This window comes from Diceros bicornis, chromosome 34 (assembly GCF_020826845.1).
Source record: "Diceros bicornis minor isolate mBicDic1 chromosome 34, mDicBic1.mat.cur, whole genome shotgun sequence".
Taxonomy (NCBI): Eukaryota; Metazoa; Chordata; class Mammalia; order Perissodactyla; family Rhinocerotidae; genus Diceros; species Diceros bicornis.
Window position 1 is genome coordinate 11,296,970 of NC_080773.1, and position 21,088 is coordinate 11,318,057.

At 36.9% G+C, this 21,088-nt stretch overlaps 1 protein-coding gene across 6 annotated transcripts in view; it reads right to left on the reverse strand.

The window, feature by feature from the left end:
• Positions 1 to 3,392: 3,392 nt before the first annotated feature.
• Positions 3,393 to 21,088, reverse strand: part of LOC131396784 (zinc finger protein 345-like) — a 34,290-nt gene continuing 16,594 nt past the window's right edge. For 2 of the 6 annotated variants that reach the window (XM_058529182.1, XM_058529183.1), the window contains exons 3-7: positions 19,361 to 19,443; positions 17,911 to 18,037; positions 17,535 to 17,633; positions 13,772 to 13,825; positions 3,393 to 5,581 (exon numbers count right to left, since the gene is read on the reverse strand). In XM_058529182.1, the coding sequence (XP_058385165.1) occupies positions 3,831 to 5,581; positions 13,772 to 13,825; positions 17,535 to 17,633; positions 17,911 to 18,037; positions 19,361 to 19,369 (2,040 nt within the window). In that variant the 5' untranslated portion in view covers positions 19,370 to 19,443 and the 3' untranslated portion in view covers positions 3,393 to 3,830. The remainder of the gene's footprint in view (positions 5,582 to 13,771; positions 13,826 to 17,534; positions 17,634 to 17,910; positions 18,038 to 19,360; positions 19,444 to 21,088) is intronic. The other 4 variants (XM_058529184.1, XM_058529186.1, XM_058529188.1 and 1 more) reach the window with 4 other exon arrangements.

A 21,088-nucleotide genomic window follows, 5' to 3' on the forward strand; every position in this document is an offset into this window, starting at 1 on the left:
TAGGGGTGAGGGGAATGGAAAATTTCAAGTGTAAAACTATTTGGTCTAAATTTCTCAAAAACCATAAACTACCAAATATCAACTAAGATGAAACATATAACTCAAATAGCCAGATAACTGAAACACCATTTATAATTGTAAAGCTCCCTAAATAGAAATCCTCAGGCCCAGATGGCTTCATAGGCAAATTTTCACAAATATTTGAAGGACAGACACAAATTTTATACACCTTCTTCCAGAAAACAGAGGAACACTTCCCAACCCATTTTATGAGGCCACTATTACACTGATACCAAAACCACACAAAGACAAAAAAAAAAAAAAAAAAAAGGAAAATGGAGAAATATCTCTCACCATCTTAGAAAAATCCTCAATAAAACGTTAGCAAGTCAATTCCAACAAGAAATTATATAACGTGACTGAGTGGGATTTATCACAGGTATACAAGACTGGTTTGACATTCAAAAATCAATCAGTGTAATTCACCACATATGGATAGGTTGAAGAAGAAAAATTTTATGATGATACCAATTGCTGCAGAAAAAGCATGTGATCAAATCTAACATCCATACATGATTTTTTTTTTTTAAAAAGAACCTTTCAGCAAGTTACGAACAGAGGGGAACTCCTTCAATTTAAAAAAGAGCATCTACATAAAACCTACTTACATCTTAATGGTGAAAGACTGAATGTTTCCTCATAAGACCAGGAACAAGGCAACGATGTCTGTTCTCACTAGTGTTAATTCAACGTAGCAGTATAAGTTACAGCCAGCATAAGAAGGCAAGCAAAAGAAACAAAAGACAACCAGACTAGAAAGGAAGAAATAAAATTGTCCTTACTTATAGATGACATGATTGTCTATGTAGAAATCCCTACGGAATTTACTTAAAAAAAAAAAACAAAACCTTCCAGAACTAACTAGTGAGTTCTGCAGCAAGATCAGATTACCAAATCAGTATACAGATATATGTATAATTTGTATATACTAGTGATGAATAGGTAAAAACTGGAATTAAAAACACAACACCATTTACAACTTTTCCAAAGAAAACGAAACACTTAGGTATACACTTACAAATTGTGTATAATATGTGTATGCCAAAAATTACAACTCCTAATAAAAAAAATCAAAGAAGATTGTATTTGTTTCCCAGGGCTGCCATAACAAATTACAACAAGCTTAGGGTTTTAAAACAACAAAAATCTACTTTCTTACAACAAGCTTAGGGTTTTAAAACAACAAAAATCTATTTTCTTACAGTTCTGGGGAATAGATGTTCAAAATCAAGGTATTGGCAGGGCCATGCTCTCTCGGAAGGCTCTAGGGGAGGATCCTTTCTTGCCCCTTCCAGTTTCTGGTGGTTACCAGTAATCCTGGGTGCTCCTTGGCTTGTCAATGTATCATTCCAACCTCTGTCTCTGATTTCACATGGCATTCCCTGTGTTTGTGTCCATATTTCCCTCTTATTAGGACACCAGTCATTAGAGCAGTGCCTGCTCTAATCCAATATGACCTCATTTTAACTTGATTAAATCTGCAAAGACCCTATTTCCAAATAAAGTCACATTCACAAGTACGGGAGTTAGGACTTGAATATTTTGGGGAACATAATTAAACCCACAACAAAGACCTAAAAATGGACAGACATACCATGTTCATGGATTGGAAGACTCAGACAGTAAAGATGTCAATTATCCCCAAATTGAATTCCTATTAAAACCTTAGCAAGCTTTTTTTTTGTAGATATAGGTAAGCTTATTCTAGAAATTATATGAAATGGCAAAAGACCTAGAATAGCTAAATCAATTTCAAAAAAGAATAAAGTGGGGGGAATCACTCTACCCAATATTAAGATATCCTACAGAGTGACGATAATCAAGACAAGGTGGTATTGGCAGTGGTACAGACACATAGGTCAATGGAAGAGAAGAGAAAACCCAGAAATAGATGTACACAAATATATTCAATGGATTTTTGACAAAGGTGCACAACTATTCAATGGAGGAAAAATATTCTTTTCAACAAATGGTGCTGGAACTATTGGACATCTATAAGCCAAAACAAACAAGAAAGAACATCACGCTAAAGCATACAATGTATACAAAAAATACCTCAAAATGGATCATAGACTTAAATGTAAAACATAAAACCATGAAAACTTTATGCAAAAACATAGGAGAAAATCTTTGGGAGCTGAGGCTAGGCAAGGAGTCCTTAGATTTGATACCACAAGCAAGATCCACAAAAGGAAAAATTGATAAACTAAACCTTATCAAAATTGAAAACTTTTGCTCTTCAAAAGATCCTGTTAAAAGTATGAAAAGATAAGCTATGCACTGTGAAAAAATATTTGCAAATCATGTATCCAACAAAGGACTAGTATCATCTACAATACAGAAAGCACACTTTCAAAACCCAACAGTAAAAAAAAAAAAATACAGGCATATCTCATTTTATTGCACTTCACTTTATTGTGATCTGAAGATACTGCTTTTTTTCACAAGCCCCTCCACCAGCAAAAAGATTACGACTCACTGAAGGCTCAGATGATGATCAGTATTTTTTAGCAATATTTTTTAATTAAGGTATGTACATTGTTTTTTTAGACATAATGCTATTGCACACTTAACAGACTACAGTATAGTGTAAACATAACTTTTATATGCACTGGGAAACCAAAAAATTCATGTGGCTTGCTTTACTGCGATATTTGCTTTATTGCAGTGGTCTGGAACCGAACCCACAATATCTCTGAGGTATGCCTGTACAATTAAAAAACGAGTAAAAGACATGAAAAGGCATTTCACCAAACTGGATATATGGATGGGAAATAAGCACATGAAAAGGTGTTCAATATCATTAGCCATTAGGGAAATGCAAATTGAAACCACAAAGAGATATCACTACACACTTATCGGAATGGGTAAGATAAAAAGTGGTGACAACACCAAATGCTACATGCAGAGAAACTGGGTCACTCATTTGTTCCTCGTAGGAATGTAAAATGGTAAAGACATTTTGAAAAATAATTTGTCCATTTCTTATAAGAGAAAACATGCATTTACTGTAAGACCCAGAAATTGCACTGTTAGGCATTTATACCAGAGAAATGGAAATTTATGTTCACACAAAAACCTATACACAAATGTTCATAAGCAGCTTTATTTGTAACAGCCAAATACTTATTTTTTTCCTTAGGGTTTCTTTCTAGTAAGAATTTTATGATTCAGAGCAAGGAATAACCTCACATTAATTATATTAGAATCTTTTGTTCCAAAATAATTTATCTGATGCTTAGTAAAAATGATGAAAAGATTACCTTATGTACTGTATTTGTAAAGTCTCCCTCTCATTTGAATTCTGTAATGATATATGATTAAAATACCAAATAAAAATGTTTACAATAATAGCTAACATTTATTAAGCATAAACTATGTATTACACATTGCTTTAAGGCTTTATCTGTATTTACTCCTTTAAATTGCAAAACACTATGATGAGAAATATGATATTAATGTTTTATAAATGAGCAAACTAAAAGTTAGGTAATTTTCCCAAAGGAACACACACATAGTAAATGGTAGAGCTCAGATGATGCTGAAGAGAATGATGCTGAACAAGAGAAGCCTACATTTTAGGGTTGTGATCTTATAATAAATTCACTAATGTCTAACAAAGAATGAAATATAATGAAAAGTGATTCTGCATTTATATTAATCTATCCTTTCTCACTGTGAATTCTCTGAAAGTGAATTACTTATGAGTGAAAATAAACAAGGATTCCCACATTAATAATCTGAATTTTCAAACATTCCAAAGCTGAATGTCAGGGACAGACAGGTAAAGGATGTACCCAACTAAGATTTTGGTGCAGTTTTTCTCCATTATGAAGTTTATGATGTTGAGTAAGGTGTGAATGACGTCTAAAGTCCTTGCCACATTCATTACATTTATAAGGCTTCTCACCAGAATGAATTCTTTGATGTTGAGTAAGTTGTGAGCCACGATTAAAGGCCTTCCCACATTCATTACATTTGTATGGTTTCTCACCAGTATGAATTCTCTGGTGCTGAGTAAGATGTGAACCACGAATAAAGGCTTTCCCACATTCATTACATTCATAGGGCTTCTCACCAGTATGAACTCTCTGATGGTAAGTTAGCTGTGAGCCACGAATAAAAGCCTTACCACATTCCTTACATTCATATGGTTTCTTACCAGTATGAAAAATCTGATGTAGAGTAAGTTGTGAGGCACAAATAAAGATCTTCCCACACTGCTTACATTCATAGGGATTCTCACCTGTATGAATTCTCTGATGTTGAGTCAACTGTGAGCCATAAATAAAGGCCTTCCCACACTCTTTACATTCATAGGGTTTTTCACCACTATGAATCCTCTGGTGCTGAGTAAGATGTGAGCTACGAATAAAAGCTTTCCCACATTCCTTACATTCAAAGGGTTTTTCACCAGTGTGAATTTTTTCATGTTCAGTAAGTTGTGAGCCACGAATAAATGACTTCCCACATTCTTGACATTCATAGGGTTTCTCACCAGTATGAATCCTCTGATGTCGAATAAGCTGTGAGCCATAGTTAAAGGCCTTTCCACACTGCTTACATTCATGTGGTTTCCTACCTGTATGGATCCTCTGATGTTCAGTAAGTTGTGAGCCACGAATAAAGGACATCTCACAATCTTTACATTTATAGGGTTTTTCACCAGTATGAAGTCTATTATGTAGAGTAAGCTGTGAGCCATAACTAAAAGCTTTCCCACATTTCATACATTCATAGGGTTTCTCACCAGTATGAATTCTCTGATGCTCCGTAAGTTGGGAGCCACGAATAAAGGCCTTTCCACATTCCTTACATTGATAGGGTTTCTCTGCGGTATGAACCCTCTGATGGTAAGTAAGTTGGGAGCCACGAAAAAAGGCCTTCCCACATTCATCACATTCATATGATCTTTCACCAGTATGAATTCTTTGATGCTGGGTAAGATGAGAGCCACGAATAAAGGCCTTCCCACACTCTTTACATTCATAAGGTTTTTCCCCAGTATGAATTCTTTGATGATAAGTAAGTTGCGAGGCACAAATAAAGGCTTTTCCACATTCTTTACAGTTGTAGGGTTTCTTAGCAACATGAACTCTCTGATGGTAAGTAAGTTGTGAGCCTTGAATAAAGGCCTTTCCACATTCTTTACATTCATAGAATTTTTCATCAGAATGAATTTTCTGATGTTCAGTCAATTGAAAGCCATGGATGAAGTATTTTCTGCACGCTTTACATTCATAGGATTTCTCAGTAGAATGAATTCTCTGTTTTAATGTAAGGGATGTGATCTGGCTAAAATTGGAAATTTCTTCATAAGTGATAACTAACTGACTGAAAAGTTTCTCTTTATTTCCTAATTGGCTTTCAAACTGGTCTTTGCATTCCCTATCATCTTGAAAACTTTTATACTCACACTTATGGCTTGCAAGTTGTTCTGTTATCTCCCATTGAGATGATTCTATTTCACAAATTTCTCTTTTTGATGATAGATTCTTGGTCTCACTGCTGGATCCACAGTCTGTAGGATAACAAGAAAGTAAACAAATGCTATTTTCATATTCCTTGAAAAATGAAACTTGTAAGGTAGAAATGGTAGATTCAAATTGAATATTATATTCACACTCATAAAATATCAATGGAATCAATGTAGAAGAAAAGAAAAATCCAGAAACAGACAGAATTACAACTGCAAATTTAGTATACAATAAAGCTGGCAGCTCAACTCAGTAGGGAAAAGATGGACTCTTTTTAATAAATGAAGTGATAAACATAAGAATAAACATATAGAAAAAGGATAAAATTGCATTAATTCCTCAGATAATACAGCCAGATAAATTCCAAATAGATCAGATGTCCACATTTACAGAAATGAAAACATACAAATAATTAGAATAAAACTTGGGTGACTTCCCTTCTGTAACCTAGGGATGGGGAAAACTTTCCTAATCACAACTTGATAAAAATGACCATATTACATTCAAAGAAGAAAAAAAAAGGCTGCCATGTCAAAAACATGATAAGGCAAGTAAAATGACAAACTGGGAAAAAATATTTGCAAAGGTGAAATATCCCTAATATATAAAGTTTCTAAAAGTAGACTAGAAAGAAAGAGACTACCAACATTATATAAAAATGGACTAGAGAAATGGACAGTTGATAGAAAAGTAATATGAACGGCTTTTAACCATGTGAAAATATACTCAAACTTTTTAAGATAAACGCAAATTAAAACTACAGAGAGGTGACACAGGGAGAATATGGAGGATATGGACAAAGTGGAACTGTCATACATTGATGGGAATGGAAAATGGTACAGCTGCTTTGGAAAACAGTTTTGCAGTTCCTCAAAAGGTTAACATAGAGTTGCCACATTACCCAGCAATTTCACTCCTACTTATATACCCAATAGAAATGTCCAAAATAACCCCAAATCCCACTCATGATATATACCCAAGAGAACGGAAAACATATGTCCATATAAAAATCTGTACACAATGTTCACAACATTGTGTTGTATTATTCATAATAAGCAAAAAGTAGAAACAACTCAAACATCCATTAACTGCTGAATGGATAAATAAAATGTGGTATATCCATACAATGAAATATTTGGCAATAAAAAGAAATACTGACACATGCTACAACATGAATAAACTTTGAAAACATTATGCTTAGTGAAAGAAGCTTGTCACAAAAGACTACATGTTATATAATTACATTTATATGAGTTGTCCCATATATGTGGTCATTTTTGAATGTCCTAGTCTTTAACGTCTGGCTCCAAAAATGGGAAAAAGAAAAATAAATGTGAAGAAAAAAGGAGTGCTGGGCCATTAAATCTCCTAGAAGTCACTTCAGCCAGATGGGGACGGGCTGCAGCAATCAGGGGAAGTGCAACAATAATGGTCACTCCCTCTTTGTCTGCCACTCTGTGATCAAAAGCAGATCTCCAATATTTGGAGGACAGTTCCTTTTTGTCCACCCTGGCTCTCCCAAGGTGCGTGTAAGGTGCTCCAAGAACGTGTGCACAGCTGCCTGTCTTGTGGCTGGGGGATGAATAGTTGCTACTGTGCTAAGAACTGAAATTAACCACAATTTACCATCCAAGCCTTCTCCTGGAAGTTGCAAGCCTTCTGAAGACTCCAGATTCCCAAAATAGTTATATCAGATTCTGCCAGTACAACTGATGTCTAGGTGGGGAGGCAGATTCCTGGGGCTTCCTACTCTGCCATCTTCCCAGAATCCTCTCTGTAGGGATTTTTTTTCATAGACGTTCTTTATCAAGTTGAGGAAGCTTCCTTCTATTATTAGTTTGCTGAAAGGTTTCATCATGAATAGGTGTTTGTTCGTCAAATGCTATTTCTGCATCTATTGATATGATCATATGATTTTTTTCTTTAGTGTGTTAATGTGATGGATTACATTCATTGGTTTTCGAATACTGAAGAAGCCTTGCATAAGTGGAATAAATCCCAATTGGTCATGGTGTAGAATTCTTTTTAAGCATTGTTTAACTTCCTTTCTATTTGCTGGAGGATTTTTGAATCTATGTTCATGCGAGATATTGGTCTGTAGTTTTCCTTTCTTGTAATGTCTTTGACAAGTAATGCTGGCCTCATAAAACGAGTTAGGAAGTGTTCCCTGTTTTATTTTCTAGAATAGATTGTAGAGAATTGGTATCACTTGTTCCTTAAATGTTTGGTAGAATTCACTGGTGAAACAACATGGGCCTGGTGTTCTCTATTTTGGAACGTAATTAATCATTGATTCAATTTCACTAATAGATATAGGCCTGTTCAGGTAATTTATTTCTTATTGTGTGAGTTTTGGTAGATCTGTGTCTTTTAAAAAAATTGGTTGATTTCATCTAAGTTATCAAATTTCTGGGCAGAGAGTTGTTCACAATATTCATTTATTATCTTTTTAATGTCCATGGAATCAGTAACAATGGCCCCTCTTTCATTTCTGATATTAGTAATTTCCTTTTTTTTTTTGGTTAGCCTGGCTAGTAGGTTATTATTTTTATTTATCTCTTCAAAGAACTTTCTTTTGGTTTCATTGATTTTATTTATTCTTTTCCTGTTTTCAGTTTCATTGCTTTCTGCTCTAATTTCAGTTATTTCTTTTCTTTTTCTTACTTTCAATATAATTTGCTGTTCTTTTTCTAGTTTCCTACAGTGGAGCTTAGATTATCGATTTTAAATCTTCTTTTCTAACATGCATTCAATGCTATAAATTTCCCTCTAAGCATTGCTTTCATAGCCTCCCACAAGTTTTGATAAGTTGTATTTTCATTTTCATTTAGCATAAAATATTTTTTGATTCCTCTTAAGACTTCTTCTTGGATCCATATGTTATTTAGAAGTGTGTTGTTTAATCTCAGTATTTTGAGATTTTCCAGTTGCCTTTCTGCTATTAATTTCTAGTTTAATTCTATTATGATCTGAGAGTATGGTTTGTATGCTTTCTATTCTTTTTAACTTGTTAAGGTGGGTTTTATGGCCCACAATGTGGTCTTTTTTTTTTGACGAAGATTGGTCCTGTGCTAACATCTGTTGCCAATCTTCCTCTTTTTTTTTTCTTTTTTCTCCCCAAAGCTCCAGTGCAGAGTTGTGTATCATAGTTGTAGAGTTGTAGCTCTTCTATATGGGACGCCGCCTCTGCTTGGCTTGATGAGCAGTGAGTAGGTCCACACCCAGGATCCAAACCAGTGAACCCTGGGCTGCCGAAGTGGAAAGTGGGAACTTAACCGCTATGCCACTGGGCCAGCCCTGTGGTCTATCTTGGTGAACGTACCATGTGAGCTTGAGAAGAATGTGTATTCTGCTTTTGTTAGATGAAGTATTCTATAAATGTCAATTAAGATCCACTTGCTTGGTAGTGCTGTTTAGTTCAACTATATCCTTACTGATTTTCTGCCTGCTGGATCTGTCAATTACTGATAGAGTGGTGTTGAAGGCTCTAACTATAATAAGTGGATTAATCAATCTATATCTCCTTGCAGTTTTACCTGTTTTTGCTCTATGTTTTTTGATACTTTGTTACTAGGCATGTAACATTAAGGATTATTACATTTTCTTAGAGAATTGACCCCTTTATCATTATGTAATTCCTCTCTTATCCCTGATAATTTTTCCTTGCTCTGAAATATGCTTTGTCTTAAATTAACATAGTTACTCCATCTTTCTCTTGATTTGTGTTAGCATAGTATATCTTTTGCCATCCCTTTATTTTATTTTATTTTGGTGAGGAAGATTAGCCCTGAGCTAACATCTGTTGCTAATCCTCCTGTTTTTGCTGAGGAAGATTGGCCCTGGGCTAACATCCGTGCCCATCTTCCTCTACTTTACATGTGGGATGCCTGCCACAGCATGGCGTGATAAGCAGTGCGTAGGTCCACACCTGAGATCTGAATCTGCAAGCCCCAGGCCACCAAAGCAGAGCATGCGACCTTAACCACTACGCCACCGGGCCAGCACCCCATCCCTTTATTTTTAATCTATGTATGTCTTATATTTAAAATGGGTTTCTTGATGAAAACATATAGTTGGGTCTTTTTTTTAATCAACATTGACAGTCTCTTTTGTTTAACTGGTGTATTTAGAATATTCACATTGAAACTGATTATTGATGTAGTTGGATTAATTATCTACCACATTGGTAACTGTTTTATATTTGTTGCCCTTGTTCTTTGTTTTGTGTTTGTTTTTGTCTTCTACTCTTTTGCTTCTCTGGTTTTACTTGAGTATTTTATGATTCCATTTTTCCTCCCTGTCTTAGCATATCAATTATACTTCTTTAAGAACATTTTTGTAGTTGAGTGTGCAATATATACTTACAATCCAACCAAGTCCACTATCAAATAACACTATACTGCTTCACAGGTAGTGCAAGTACCTTTTAATAGTATTTCTCACTCTTCCCTCTGTACCTTATAATGTTGCATTCACTCATTTCACTTATGCATAAGATATAACTATCAAATATATTGCTGCTATTATTAGTTTGAACAAACTATTATTTCTTTGATTAAGAGTCAGAAAAATATTTTATTTTACCTTCATTTATTCCTTCTCTAATTCTCTCTATTTATGTATATCAAAGTCTCTGAGTTATATCATTTTCCTTCTCCCTGAAGAACTTCTTTTAACATTTCTTGCACAGCAGGTCTACTGGCAACAAATTTCCTAGTCTTTATTTTCTGAGAAAGTCTTTATTTTTCCTTGACTTTCAAAGGATAATTTTGTTGGATACAGAATTCTACAGAATGGGGTTTTTTTCTTTCAATACTTTAAATATTTCATTCTACTCTTTTTTTGCTTGCTTGGTTTCTGAAGATAAGTCTGATTCTTACCCTTGTTCCTCTGTAGGTAAAGTATTTTTCCCCCTATGGCTTCTTTCACAATTTCTTCTTTGTCTTTGATTCTTTCAGTTTGAATATGATATACCTAGGTGCAATGGACTGAATGATTATATCTTTCCAAAATTCACATTGCAATCGTAACCTCCAATGTGATTTTACTAGGAGATGGGGTCTTTGGGACGTAATTAGATCATGAGAGTGGAGCCCTCATGAAAGGGATTAGTGCCTGTATAAAAGAGATCCCAGAGAACTCTCTGGCAGTTCCTAGCCAGTGCAATAAAACAAGAAAAATAAAATTCCGAAAGGAAGAAACAAATACATCATTATTCATAGATGATGATATCACACTTAAAAAAAATCCCAAAGAAACTATAGATAAATTAACAGGAGAATTAAAAGAGTTTTTTGGACGCAAAATAAATATACAAATAAAAATTCTATTCCTTTATCCAAGCAACAAATGAAAAAGGAAATGGAATAGTAGAAAATTGAAAGATAAATATCATTTAAAATAGCATAAAAATAAATATTATCTAGGAACAAATCTAAAGATGTAAAAGACCTGTATGGAGAATAATTTAAATCCTTAGTGAGAAATATAAGTAAAGCCTACATAAACGGAGAGAGATACAATGTTTATGAAACATTATTGAAAGAACATATGAAAACATTATTAAGAAAAATATGGAGAAAATTCAAAATTGTTCACATGTCAGTTCTCTCCCACAATGATTTGTAGATTCAATGCAATCTTAATCAAAATCCAAACACATTGGAGCGGAGAGGGCTGTCAAGCTAATTAAAAGGACATAAGACCATGAAAAGTGAGCACATTTTAAAGAAAAAGAAGGTGAGAATATTTTCTCCACTAGGAAGCAAGATGCACTAAAAGCAACTATAATTAAAACAATGTATTATTAGCACAGAGCTAAAATATAGAAAGTCCAGAAATATGCCCACATAAAAATAGAAATTATACTTGACTGAAGAAGCACTTTAGATCAGTGGGGAGAAAATGGACTTTACAATTAATCTTGCCAAGAAAACTACAAACAACTGGACCCCTATTTCACACATGATGAGTGAAATTAACTTTAACCCTAAATGTGAAAGGCAAAATTAAAAAGCTTTTAGAAAATAATAATGATATAGAAAAATATGTTCATGAATGTAAGGTACAGAAGAATTTTTTATAGATCACAAAAAAAAAATTCCATCATAAAGGAAATATCTGATAAATTCCACTACATTAAAATTAAGAACTTTTATTCATCAAAAGATTCTAGAAAAGGAGTGGAAAGCCAAGCCACACAGCAGGAGAAGATATGTGAAACACAAATAATTAAGAAAGAACTAGTATCTATAATACATAAAGAACCCATCTAGTCAATAAGAGAAAGATTAACAACCCAATAGAAAAATAAGCCAAAGACTTGACTAGAAATCTACAAAAGTTCTAAATGGCCAATAAATATATTAAAAAGAGCCCAAACTCATTAGTAATTAGGGAAATGGAAATAAGATTTCAATGAGACACAAATACACACCCACTAGATTGGCAAAAATTTTAAAATTTGACAGTATTATGTGTAGTTAAGGATGTAGAGCAACCAGATTCTCATATACGCTGATAGGAACGTATGGTGGTACAATTACTTTAGAACAGAGTTTGGCATTATCTAGTAAAATCAAAGATATATATACCTCTGACCCAGCAGTTTTACCCCTAGGTAGATATCCCTACCTAGGTATAGGTATATCCCATGCTCAGGTATATGAGTAAATATGTCTCGTGACATTTATAGCTTCATTATTTATAACAGCTAAAATTAGAAATGACCCAAATTTTAACCAAGAGTAGACTGAGAGTTAAAAATCGAAAGTTAGTTTTGGTATATTCAAACAATGAAATTCTAAAAAAATGAATGAACTAGAGCTACCAACATGGATGACTCACAAATATAATACCGAGTGAAAGGAGCAAGACACAAAAGAACACAAGAATACACATAATATGATGTCATTCATCTAAAATCCTAAAGCAGGCAAAATTAAATAATCCTATTTAGAAATGTATATATAGGTAATAAATATATACAATCAAAGGGGGTTTCTGGAGTGCTGGCAATGTTTTATCTCTTGTGATGGGTGGTTATTCACCAAACTGTACACGTTTTATGTACTTTTCTGTATATTTATAACAATACATTTTTAAAAATCATGTGGTTGGTACAGTTTTGTTCTAAATGTTAACAAAATTCCCTAAATGAAAACTCTGTAAATAAAAACCCTGGACTCTCCTAATGCTCTCTGTAAGGGTCCAGGGCAAACTTGGAACCCAATGCTTGTATTCCTCTAACTGATGAGCTGGCCCAAAGTGGTAGTAGAACAAGAAGTAAAGAGATGGCAATCCATACAAAGAATTAGACTAAGAGATATCCAAATTGTTGAATGATTCTGGCATATATTAGGGATGGAGGAATTATACCATGTCTAAAGTATGAAATGTGTTTGCAATCTAGTAAAAAAAAAAAGCATTTTCTTGAGCATGCTATAAAATCATCCAGGGAGGAAGAGAAAAGGCACTCAGCAATGGCTATAACTACAGCTGAAAGAGGAAAGAAAATGGAAAGTGAGAAGGTATAGATAATTCACAGCTATGAGGAGAGCAAAGTAATGGAACAGAAAATGTAACCTGGTCAAACACAATTTATTTTTTTAATGTGGGAGACATCACAACATATGGGTTGAAGTGGCGGTACAAGAGTAAGTTAGCTGAAAAGTTAGGAAGTAGCTCTCAGAGAGAGGGAATGTCTGAAACAGAGATTTTGGGCTGGTAATTGAAAGGTTTATGTATCACTTATGGTAGTGAATAAGTGAAGGAATTTGGAGGAGAAAGATTATTTGAAATGAGGTTAAGGAATTGAGATGTATTATTATGAGGATGTTGAAGTCACCAAGAATGGTGACAGGTGTAGTGGAGGAGAAAAAGTCAGTGGGCCAAGTGTTTTGATCTTAGTCTATTCAAGGAGAGGAAATTGGGAGATGATGGGACAAGAAGGCACAGTGGGTGGTTCAGTCTTTGAAGTGCTTTAAAGGAGCTGGGGGCTTTGATGAGGCAAAATAATGGACTGTGGAGGAAAACAAAACCACCACCATTATCAAGTGTTCCAAGGGAAAGTTGTATGTTCATGGCATGGCTAAGGGTTCATTGAAGCCAAAAGGTGAAAGGAATATCCAGAGTCTGAGATATATCTTACAGAGTTTCAAACAGTATGGTGAAAGGGATTTGAGTGTTAGGAAATGGTGGAGAATTAAGTCTGATTAGGAGATACATATACAGACCTGTATGGTGAGAAGAGTTCAGCTGATGACTGGTGTCCTTGAAAGACTGGACTTCTGGGCGAGTGAGGCAATCAAAGATGTAGGACAAACTGAGATTAGTCCTAAATAATCTCTTAGGGGAAGGTGGATAATTTTGCTAATGGGAATTGGTCTCTTAGACAGTTCTAGTGGTAAGAAAGATACTGCCATGCTAGTACAGGAAGTGACCCTATCTCCTGTAAACTCTGCTGGGCAGTGCTGAGGCCTGTCGGGCTGGTCTTACCAGGATCATGTGAGATTTTGAAGGCTTCGCTTTAATTAGGAGCACAGAGAGCTCTGCAGATCTCCTTCACAGATAGTAACGTGTAGTGTTGCAGCCAAAGGAGTGACAGTCTTACTAGGAAAAGAATTATATAATTATAGCTTGGAAATTACTATAAGAAAAGCTACCAGGTTATTATTATTGAGAGTAGGGTCAGGAAAGACTTCTCAGGATGTAATGATATATAGGTTGAGACCTAAAGAAGCATAGCAGTTAGTCAGGCGAGTAGGGCATTCCAGGCAGAGGGAGTGCCCTAATGGGGAAGGGCATATACTAGAGACCAGGTACACAGATACTAGATGTGTCTGAGGTCATGAATGACGGCTACTGTGCCTGGAGCCTAATGGGAGAGGGGAGAGGTGTCTAAGGTACGAGTGTAGAGGTCTGCAGGAGCCAGATTAGGCAGGGCTTTCTAGTTTGGATTTTACCATTATGTGATCTGATTTCTATTTTTTTAAAATATTATTCTAGCTGTTGTGTAAAGACTAGTTAGAAAACTACTGTAGTAGCCCAGATTAGAAATAGTATGGGCTCGGGGCCGGCCCTGTGGCTTAGCGATTAAGTGCGCGAGCTCCACTACTGGTGGTCCGGGTTCGGATACCGGGCGCACACTGACACACCGCTTCCCCAGCCATGCTGAGGCCACGTCCCACGTACAGCACCTAGAAGGATGTGCAGCTATGACATACAACTATCTACTGGGGCTTTGGGAAAAAAAAAGGAGGAGGATTGGCAATAGATGTTAGCTCAGAGCCGGTCTTCCTCAGCAAAAACAGGAGGATTAGCACGGATGTTAGCTCAGGGCTGATCTTCCTCACAAAAAAAACAAAAAGAAAAAAAGAAATAGTATGGGCTTAGTTTGAAGTGCTGCCAGTGGATGTGGGGAGAGCACACAGAATCAAGAGGTATTTAGTTAGGAGAATCATCAGGAAAAACTTGATTGTAGGGTAGTCACAGCAGAGAGCATCCCCTAGGATGTCTTCTAGCTCTCTGATGGGAGCTATTCTGCCAGGTTCTATTTTGAAATCTTCAGTCCATACTTCAAAATGCAGCAGAAATGTAGTTTTCCCATTTCTACTAATTTTTATTCCATAAAAATTATCTCTTATTGAGAACTTAAGGCGATGTACTTGCATTTAGTATTCCAAATCTTCTCTATAACCTTATCAGTTAGGTGTTCTTTTCCTCTTAAACTATGAGGAAATGGGGGGTCGTGGTGGTGTTCAAGTCTAGTAAAGTAATTTGCTTAAGACAAAAGCTGGAGGGGCCGGCCTGGTGGCACAAGCAGTTAAGTGCGCGCGCTCCGCTTCCGCGGCCTGGGGTTCACCCGTTTGGATCCCGGGCGCGCACCAAAGCACCGCTTGGCAAGCCATGCTGTGGCGGCATCCCATATAAAGTGGAGGAAGATGGGCATGGATGTTAGCCCAGGGCCAGTCTTCCTCAGCAAAAAGAGGAGGATTGGCAGATGTTAGCTCAGGGCCGATCTTCCTCACACACACAAAAAAAAGCTGGAGCTAAAACCCTGGTCTATGTGACTCCAGTTCTTCCGATCATCCTCTATGCTACACTATCTCCCATTTTCCTCTCTTCCCTTCTATCCGAACCAATCTATAGCTTTCTTTTCCCTCATTACCAACTCCAGTGATCAATTCTCAGTCTTCAATTTACTCGTGTTCTCGGATATGAAAGACCCTGCCCTTCTTAAATAACTTTTTCCACTTGGCTTCTGAGATAACACATTTTCTTTATTTTCCTACTAGCTCACTGGATATTCCTTCTCATCTCCTTTGCTGAACCTTCTCCTTCTTTCTGACCAAACTGCAGAGCACACTGGGTCCTTCTCTTTTATAACTACTATAACTTCATAAATGATTTCTTCTAAGCCTAAAGTTTAAATACTATTTATATTATTTCTTTCTAGGTCATTTCCTGACTTCTTCCCATTTCTAATAGATATCTCTAAAGTATCATGTCCAAAACACAACACAACTCTTGAACACTTGTCTTCCCTAAGAAAAGGATATCCAGTTGCTTAGGCAGAAATCTAAGAAGTTATCCTGGATTTCTCTTTCTTCATACACCATTTCCAATTAATCAGCAAGAGGCTCTACCTTTAAAATCTGCTCAGAATCTGACCCCTTCACGTCACCTTCACTTCCTACTGCCCTCATGCAAGCCACCATAATCTCTAATCTGGACTAAAAAAATGGCTTTCCAACTGGTTTTCCTGCTTCACTCTTGCTCCCAGTTTATTTGCTATACAGTATCCACAGCGTTCTTTAAAAATAACAAGTTTAGGGGCCAGCCTGGTGGCGTAGTGGTTAAGTTTGCGTGTTCTGCTTCAGCAGCCCGGGGTTCACTGGTTCAGATCCTGGGCGTGGACCTACTCACTGCTCCTCAGGCCATGCAGAGGCAGTGGCCCACAAAGAAGAGCTACAACTCTACAACCATGATACACAACTATGTACTGGGGCTTTGGGGAGAAAAAAAAGAAAAAAAGGAAGATTGGCAACAGATGTTAGCGCAGGGCCAATCTTCCTCAAAAAAACCCAATAAAAAACACACAAAAAAATCTTAATATAGAGCACACTGCTTTAAAAAATAACAAGTTTAATCACATCATCACATCACTCCCCTGCTCGAAATCAGCCCATCACTCCCATGGTACTTTAATTGTAATCCCAATTCTTCGTCATGGCCTACGAGTCCCTATGTGATCTAGCCCCACCTCCTCTCTGACCTCATTTTCAACTACTTCCATTCTCCCTGACTCACTCTAGCCACACTTGTTTATCTGCTAATCCTCAAAAGCATCAAACTCATTCCTACCTCAGTCCCTTTGCAACTGCTAGTCTGCCTTAAGTGCTCTTCTCTCAGAATTTGTATGGCTTACTCCAGCACTTGCTTCACGTCTCTCCTCCCATGCCAGCACCTCAGAGAGCCATCCCTGACCACTCTCTCTAGAAGAACACCTCCCCCAACTACTCCGTTATTCTCTGTGCTTTTTGTTTTGCTTCATAACACTTATCACTCCTTGTACATTCTTATCTGTTACTCTTTCTTCTGCTAGGAAAGATCCACAGGATAGGGAATTTTTCTTGTTCACTGCTATATTCTCAATACTTAGAATATACAGGGCATTTAAAAAATATTTTGTTGGATAAAGACTCTTATACAGGTTTCACTGGATCAAAAATACAGGTAAAATGGAAGGCTATTCCCCGTCTGAAAATACAGGGGAAAATGAAAGAAAAGCAGGGAAGTGGTAAACGGGGTGAAGAAGAGGTTTCCTTTGGTAATTGATGACAGTTTTGCCCTCTAGGGCTCAGGCTTTTACTCCACAGGCCTTGGTTGGGTCTTTGTGGAAACTTTCCAGCTAATATCTCAAAGGTGTGGCCAACTTTTTAAGCAATTTGATTCTACCCACAATGGCCTCCCCTTGCCTGACCATCTCTTACTCACCTGAGCTCTGACTTCTTGTCACATCCTGCACAACCTTCCAGGGTTCCTTCCCTTGCTCCAATAAGGACAGCACATCTGCCTTAAAAATGCAAAATCCTGCTGATAAGAATGGAAATGGATATGGTTATGCTCTGCTTATCCAGAATTAAAATTGAGTCCATTTTTCATCAAGTTAAGAAGGTCAATTAGAGAAAAGGTCAGAGGAAGGATATCTGAGAATAGAGAAGATAAAGGTAGCCAATGGAGCTGTCCATATCAAAGTCTATAAGGCACAAACAATTTATTTGGGACTAGGGGTCTGAAATTCAGCTAGGCACATATGTTTCCCAAAATTCACAAAAACTGAAGTCAAATTATTAAGAGAAGACACACTTACCCAGTGAGACCAGGTTGCTGTAGTTCTCCAACATCACATCTCTGTACAAATCCTTCTGTTCCAAATCCAGGCATTCCCACTCCTCCTGAGAAAAGTCTATAGCCACATCCTCGAACAACACTAACCTCTGAAATGACAAACCCAAGTGTTAATGGCAAAATAAAGAAATATTTTTTAGAAGTAATGAGGGGAAGAGAGAAGTATTACATAAAGGGGCCAAAACAGTGAGCGAATATGTTGAAGCTGGAAGCTTGCAATGTGGGTAGGTAACAGAAAGGAAGTGAGTGTGATAAATGCAGAGCGCCTGAACAGTTCCTGAACATTCCTATCACTCTATCACAGCCTCTTGGGAACAGCTATGGTAACGAACAAAAGCCAGGTGAGTGGAGTTTTCTGATTAAATGAAATAATGTGTGTAAGCACACAACACATGCAAATTTTCAAATAAATTGCAAGTTCCTTCCTCCGCTTTTCCCTTTAAAGAACTGAAAACAACAGAAAGGAGGAAAGGGAAGAAGGTAGGAATGGAAGGAGGGAGGGAAGGAGAAAAAAATAAACCTAATGGGTACATTCCAAAATGTGTTTTAAAATGTTTATCTTAGAAAAAGAAAATAAGATTTACATGTAATTTAAGAATTTCTTTCCAAGTCAAGTCTCAGAATAATTTAGAAATAATATTCTTCCTTGTCCTGGCAAATCCTTTCACAGATATCATTTTTATAGTCTACATAATATTCCACATTATGATCGTAATCATTCTCTTACTTTGTGGTAGTTTGTACTCCTCCTCTAACATCCTTCACAGTTCTGTTTCTAAAATTCTCAACCATTTAATCATCTAGATGATCATATGATCACTCATCATTGCTCACAGTACACTTCTGATTATTTAGAGCAAGAGAAAGCTGATGAAAGATGAGCTACACTCACATGGATGTGGCCCTTGACCTACACATACTATTCAAATTCAAAATGGACCTTGTCACTGGCATTAATCTCTGAGGTATTCCCTGACACAATGCTCTATCTCTCTGTTCTCAATCCTGCATTTGATCACATTTCCAGTCTTAAAAGCTTCACACAGCAGGAGATCTCACCACATTCTGACACTAACACCAATTTCCATCTTAATCAACCAGAAAATTCAGGTCAATGAGAAAGATCAAATTTCTCATGTGTAGTCCCCTCTCATCAAACCACATTATGACAGGAGAGGTTCTACTCTTTCCTCAAATACATTTCCTGATTTTCAAATAGATCCCTAAATATGGTAGAGAAGACAGGGGCAGTTGAGGAAGGCCTGGGGCTCATTCCTGTCATTCACTAGAATGGGAGTGAGGAGGACAGCAGACACTTGGTGAGGCAGAAAGGCTGGAGATAAGGATATTGAACATTCATATCTTAGAAAACAATGACTACTTGATGAAGGGAAAAAGAAACACCAACTCACATGGGGCATGGCTCAGAAATGCAACTTATGAGTCCTCCTCTGGCTTCTTCTCGTGCAGAAGTGCAGAGTCCTGAGAAGACAGTCTGGGAAGAAACGGGAAACCATGAGAACAGGCCTGCTTCTAAACGACTAAGTTGAGATAAATATTTCCTCCCCTCTTCATGGCACCTGGTCACTTCCATGTCCCAAAATATATACTGAGAAGATCTGCAGAAGTCTAAACAATCTCATCTCTTCCCCAATCCCAAAAACACAGATGTAGAAGAATTAATTTATGCTAAAGCAGTACCCAATCCCTGTGATGCAGTTGGGGTTCTCTGACCTGGTCTGAGTGGTTCATCTTTTATGGCCTAGGGGGCCCTGATTCAAATATATCCACACAGTACCCAGCTCAAGGACACTGATGGGGCTCTCAGGCCCGGAAATGGTCGTACCCATGTAGGCCAATTCCGGTGCAAACGCTTCCCACAACTAAGATCTGCCTCTTTCCCCCAGGCCCAACACACTAAACACCTCAGGTACTTCCCTGGCTGGTTCTCACATTCCAGGTGCAAGAAGCATTATGAGTCCAAAGCATAGGCTTCATCCAGGCTACATGAAGTCACACTAGACTCATCAAGTAACCAAGGAACAAGTCCAAAGCATCCTCTAACAGAAAACAACTGCCTGTTGTATTGAGTCATAGCGTCACCTGAATTCAGCAACTTTGGAAGCAGCACCTCCCAGTTATCCTGCCTAACATCATTCTGCCTCTAAATGTAAGGCTGTGGATCACCTGTGAAAGCGGCTGTAGAACAAATAATTTCCACAGAGCATATACTATGTGCCGGATGCTTTATACACATTAACACTTACTTGATCAGCAAATAGGTCTGTGAATTTAACCACCACTACCACCATTCTCCACCCCCACTAGCTATAGCATCTTCCTCCTATTTGTTTCTTATAACAACAGTTTTATTGACATATAACTCACATTCCATAAACTCATCCTTTTAAAAGTACAACTGAGTGGTTTTTAGTATATTCACAGAGATGTGCAACCATCACCACTATCTAATTTTAGAACATTTTCATCACCCCAAAAACAAAATCCCATACCCATTAGCAATTACTTCCCACTCTCTCGTTTCCCCAGACCCTGGCAACCACTAATCTATTTTTTCTATCTATAAATTTGCTTATTCTAGGTAGACATCTAATATAAATGAAATCATACAGTACGTGGTCTTTTGTGACTGGCTTCTTTCACATAGTATAATGTTTCCAGGTTCATCCATGTTGTAGCATGATCAGTACTTCATTCCTTTATATTGCTAAATAATGTTCCACTGTGTGGATACACCACCTTTTTTTCCATTCATCGGCTGATGGACATTTGCATTCTTTTCACCTTTTGTTACTATGAATAATGCTACTAAGAACATTCACGTACATGTTTTTGTGTGGACATACGTTTCATTTCTCTTAGATATATACCTAGGAATAGAATTGCTGGGTCATATGGTAACTCTATGTTTAATATTTTAAGGAACTGCCAAACGCTGTGCCAAAGCAGCTGCATCCTCTTACAAGTCCACCAAATATATATATATCAAAGTTCCAATTTTTCCACACCTTTGCCATCTCTTGGATTATAGTCATCCCAGTGGATTTGAAGTAGTATGTCACTGTGATTTTGATTTGTGTTTCCATGATGATACTGAACATCTTTATGTGTTTATTGGC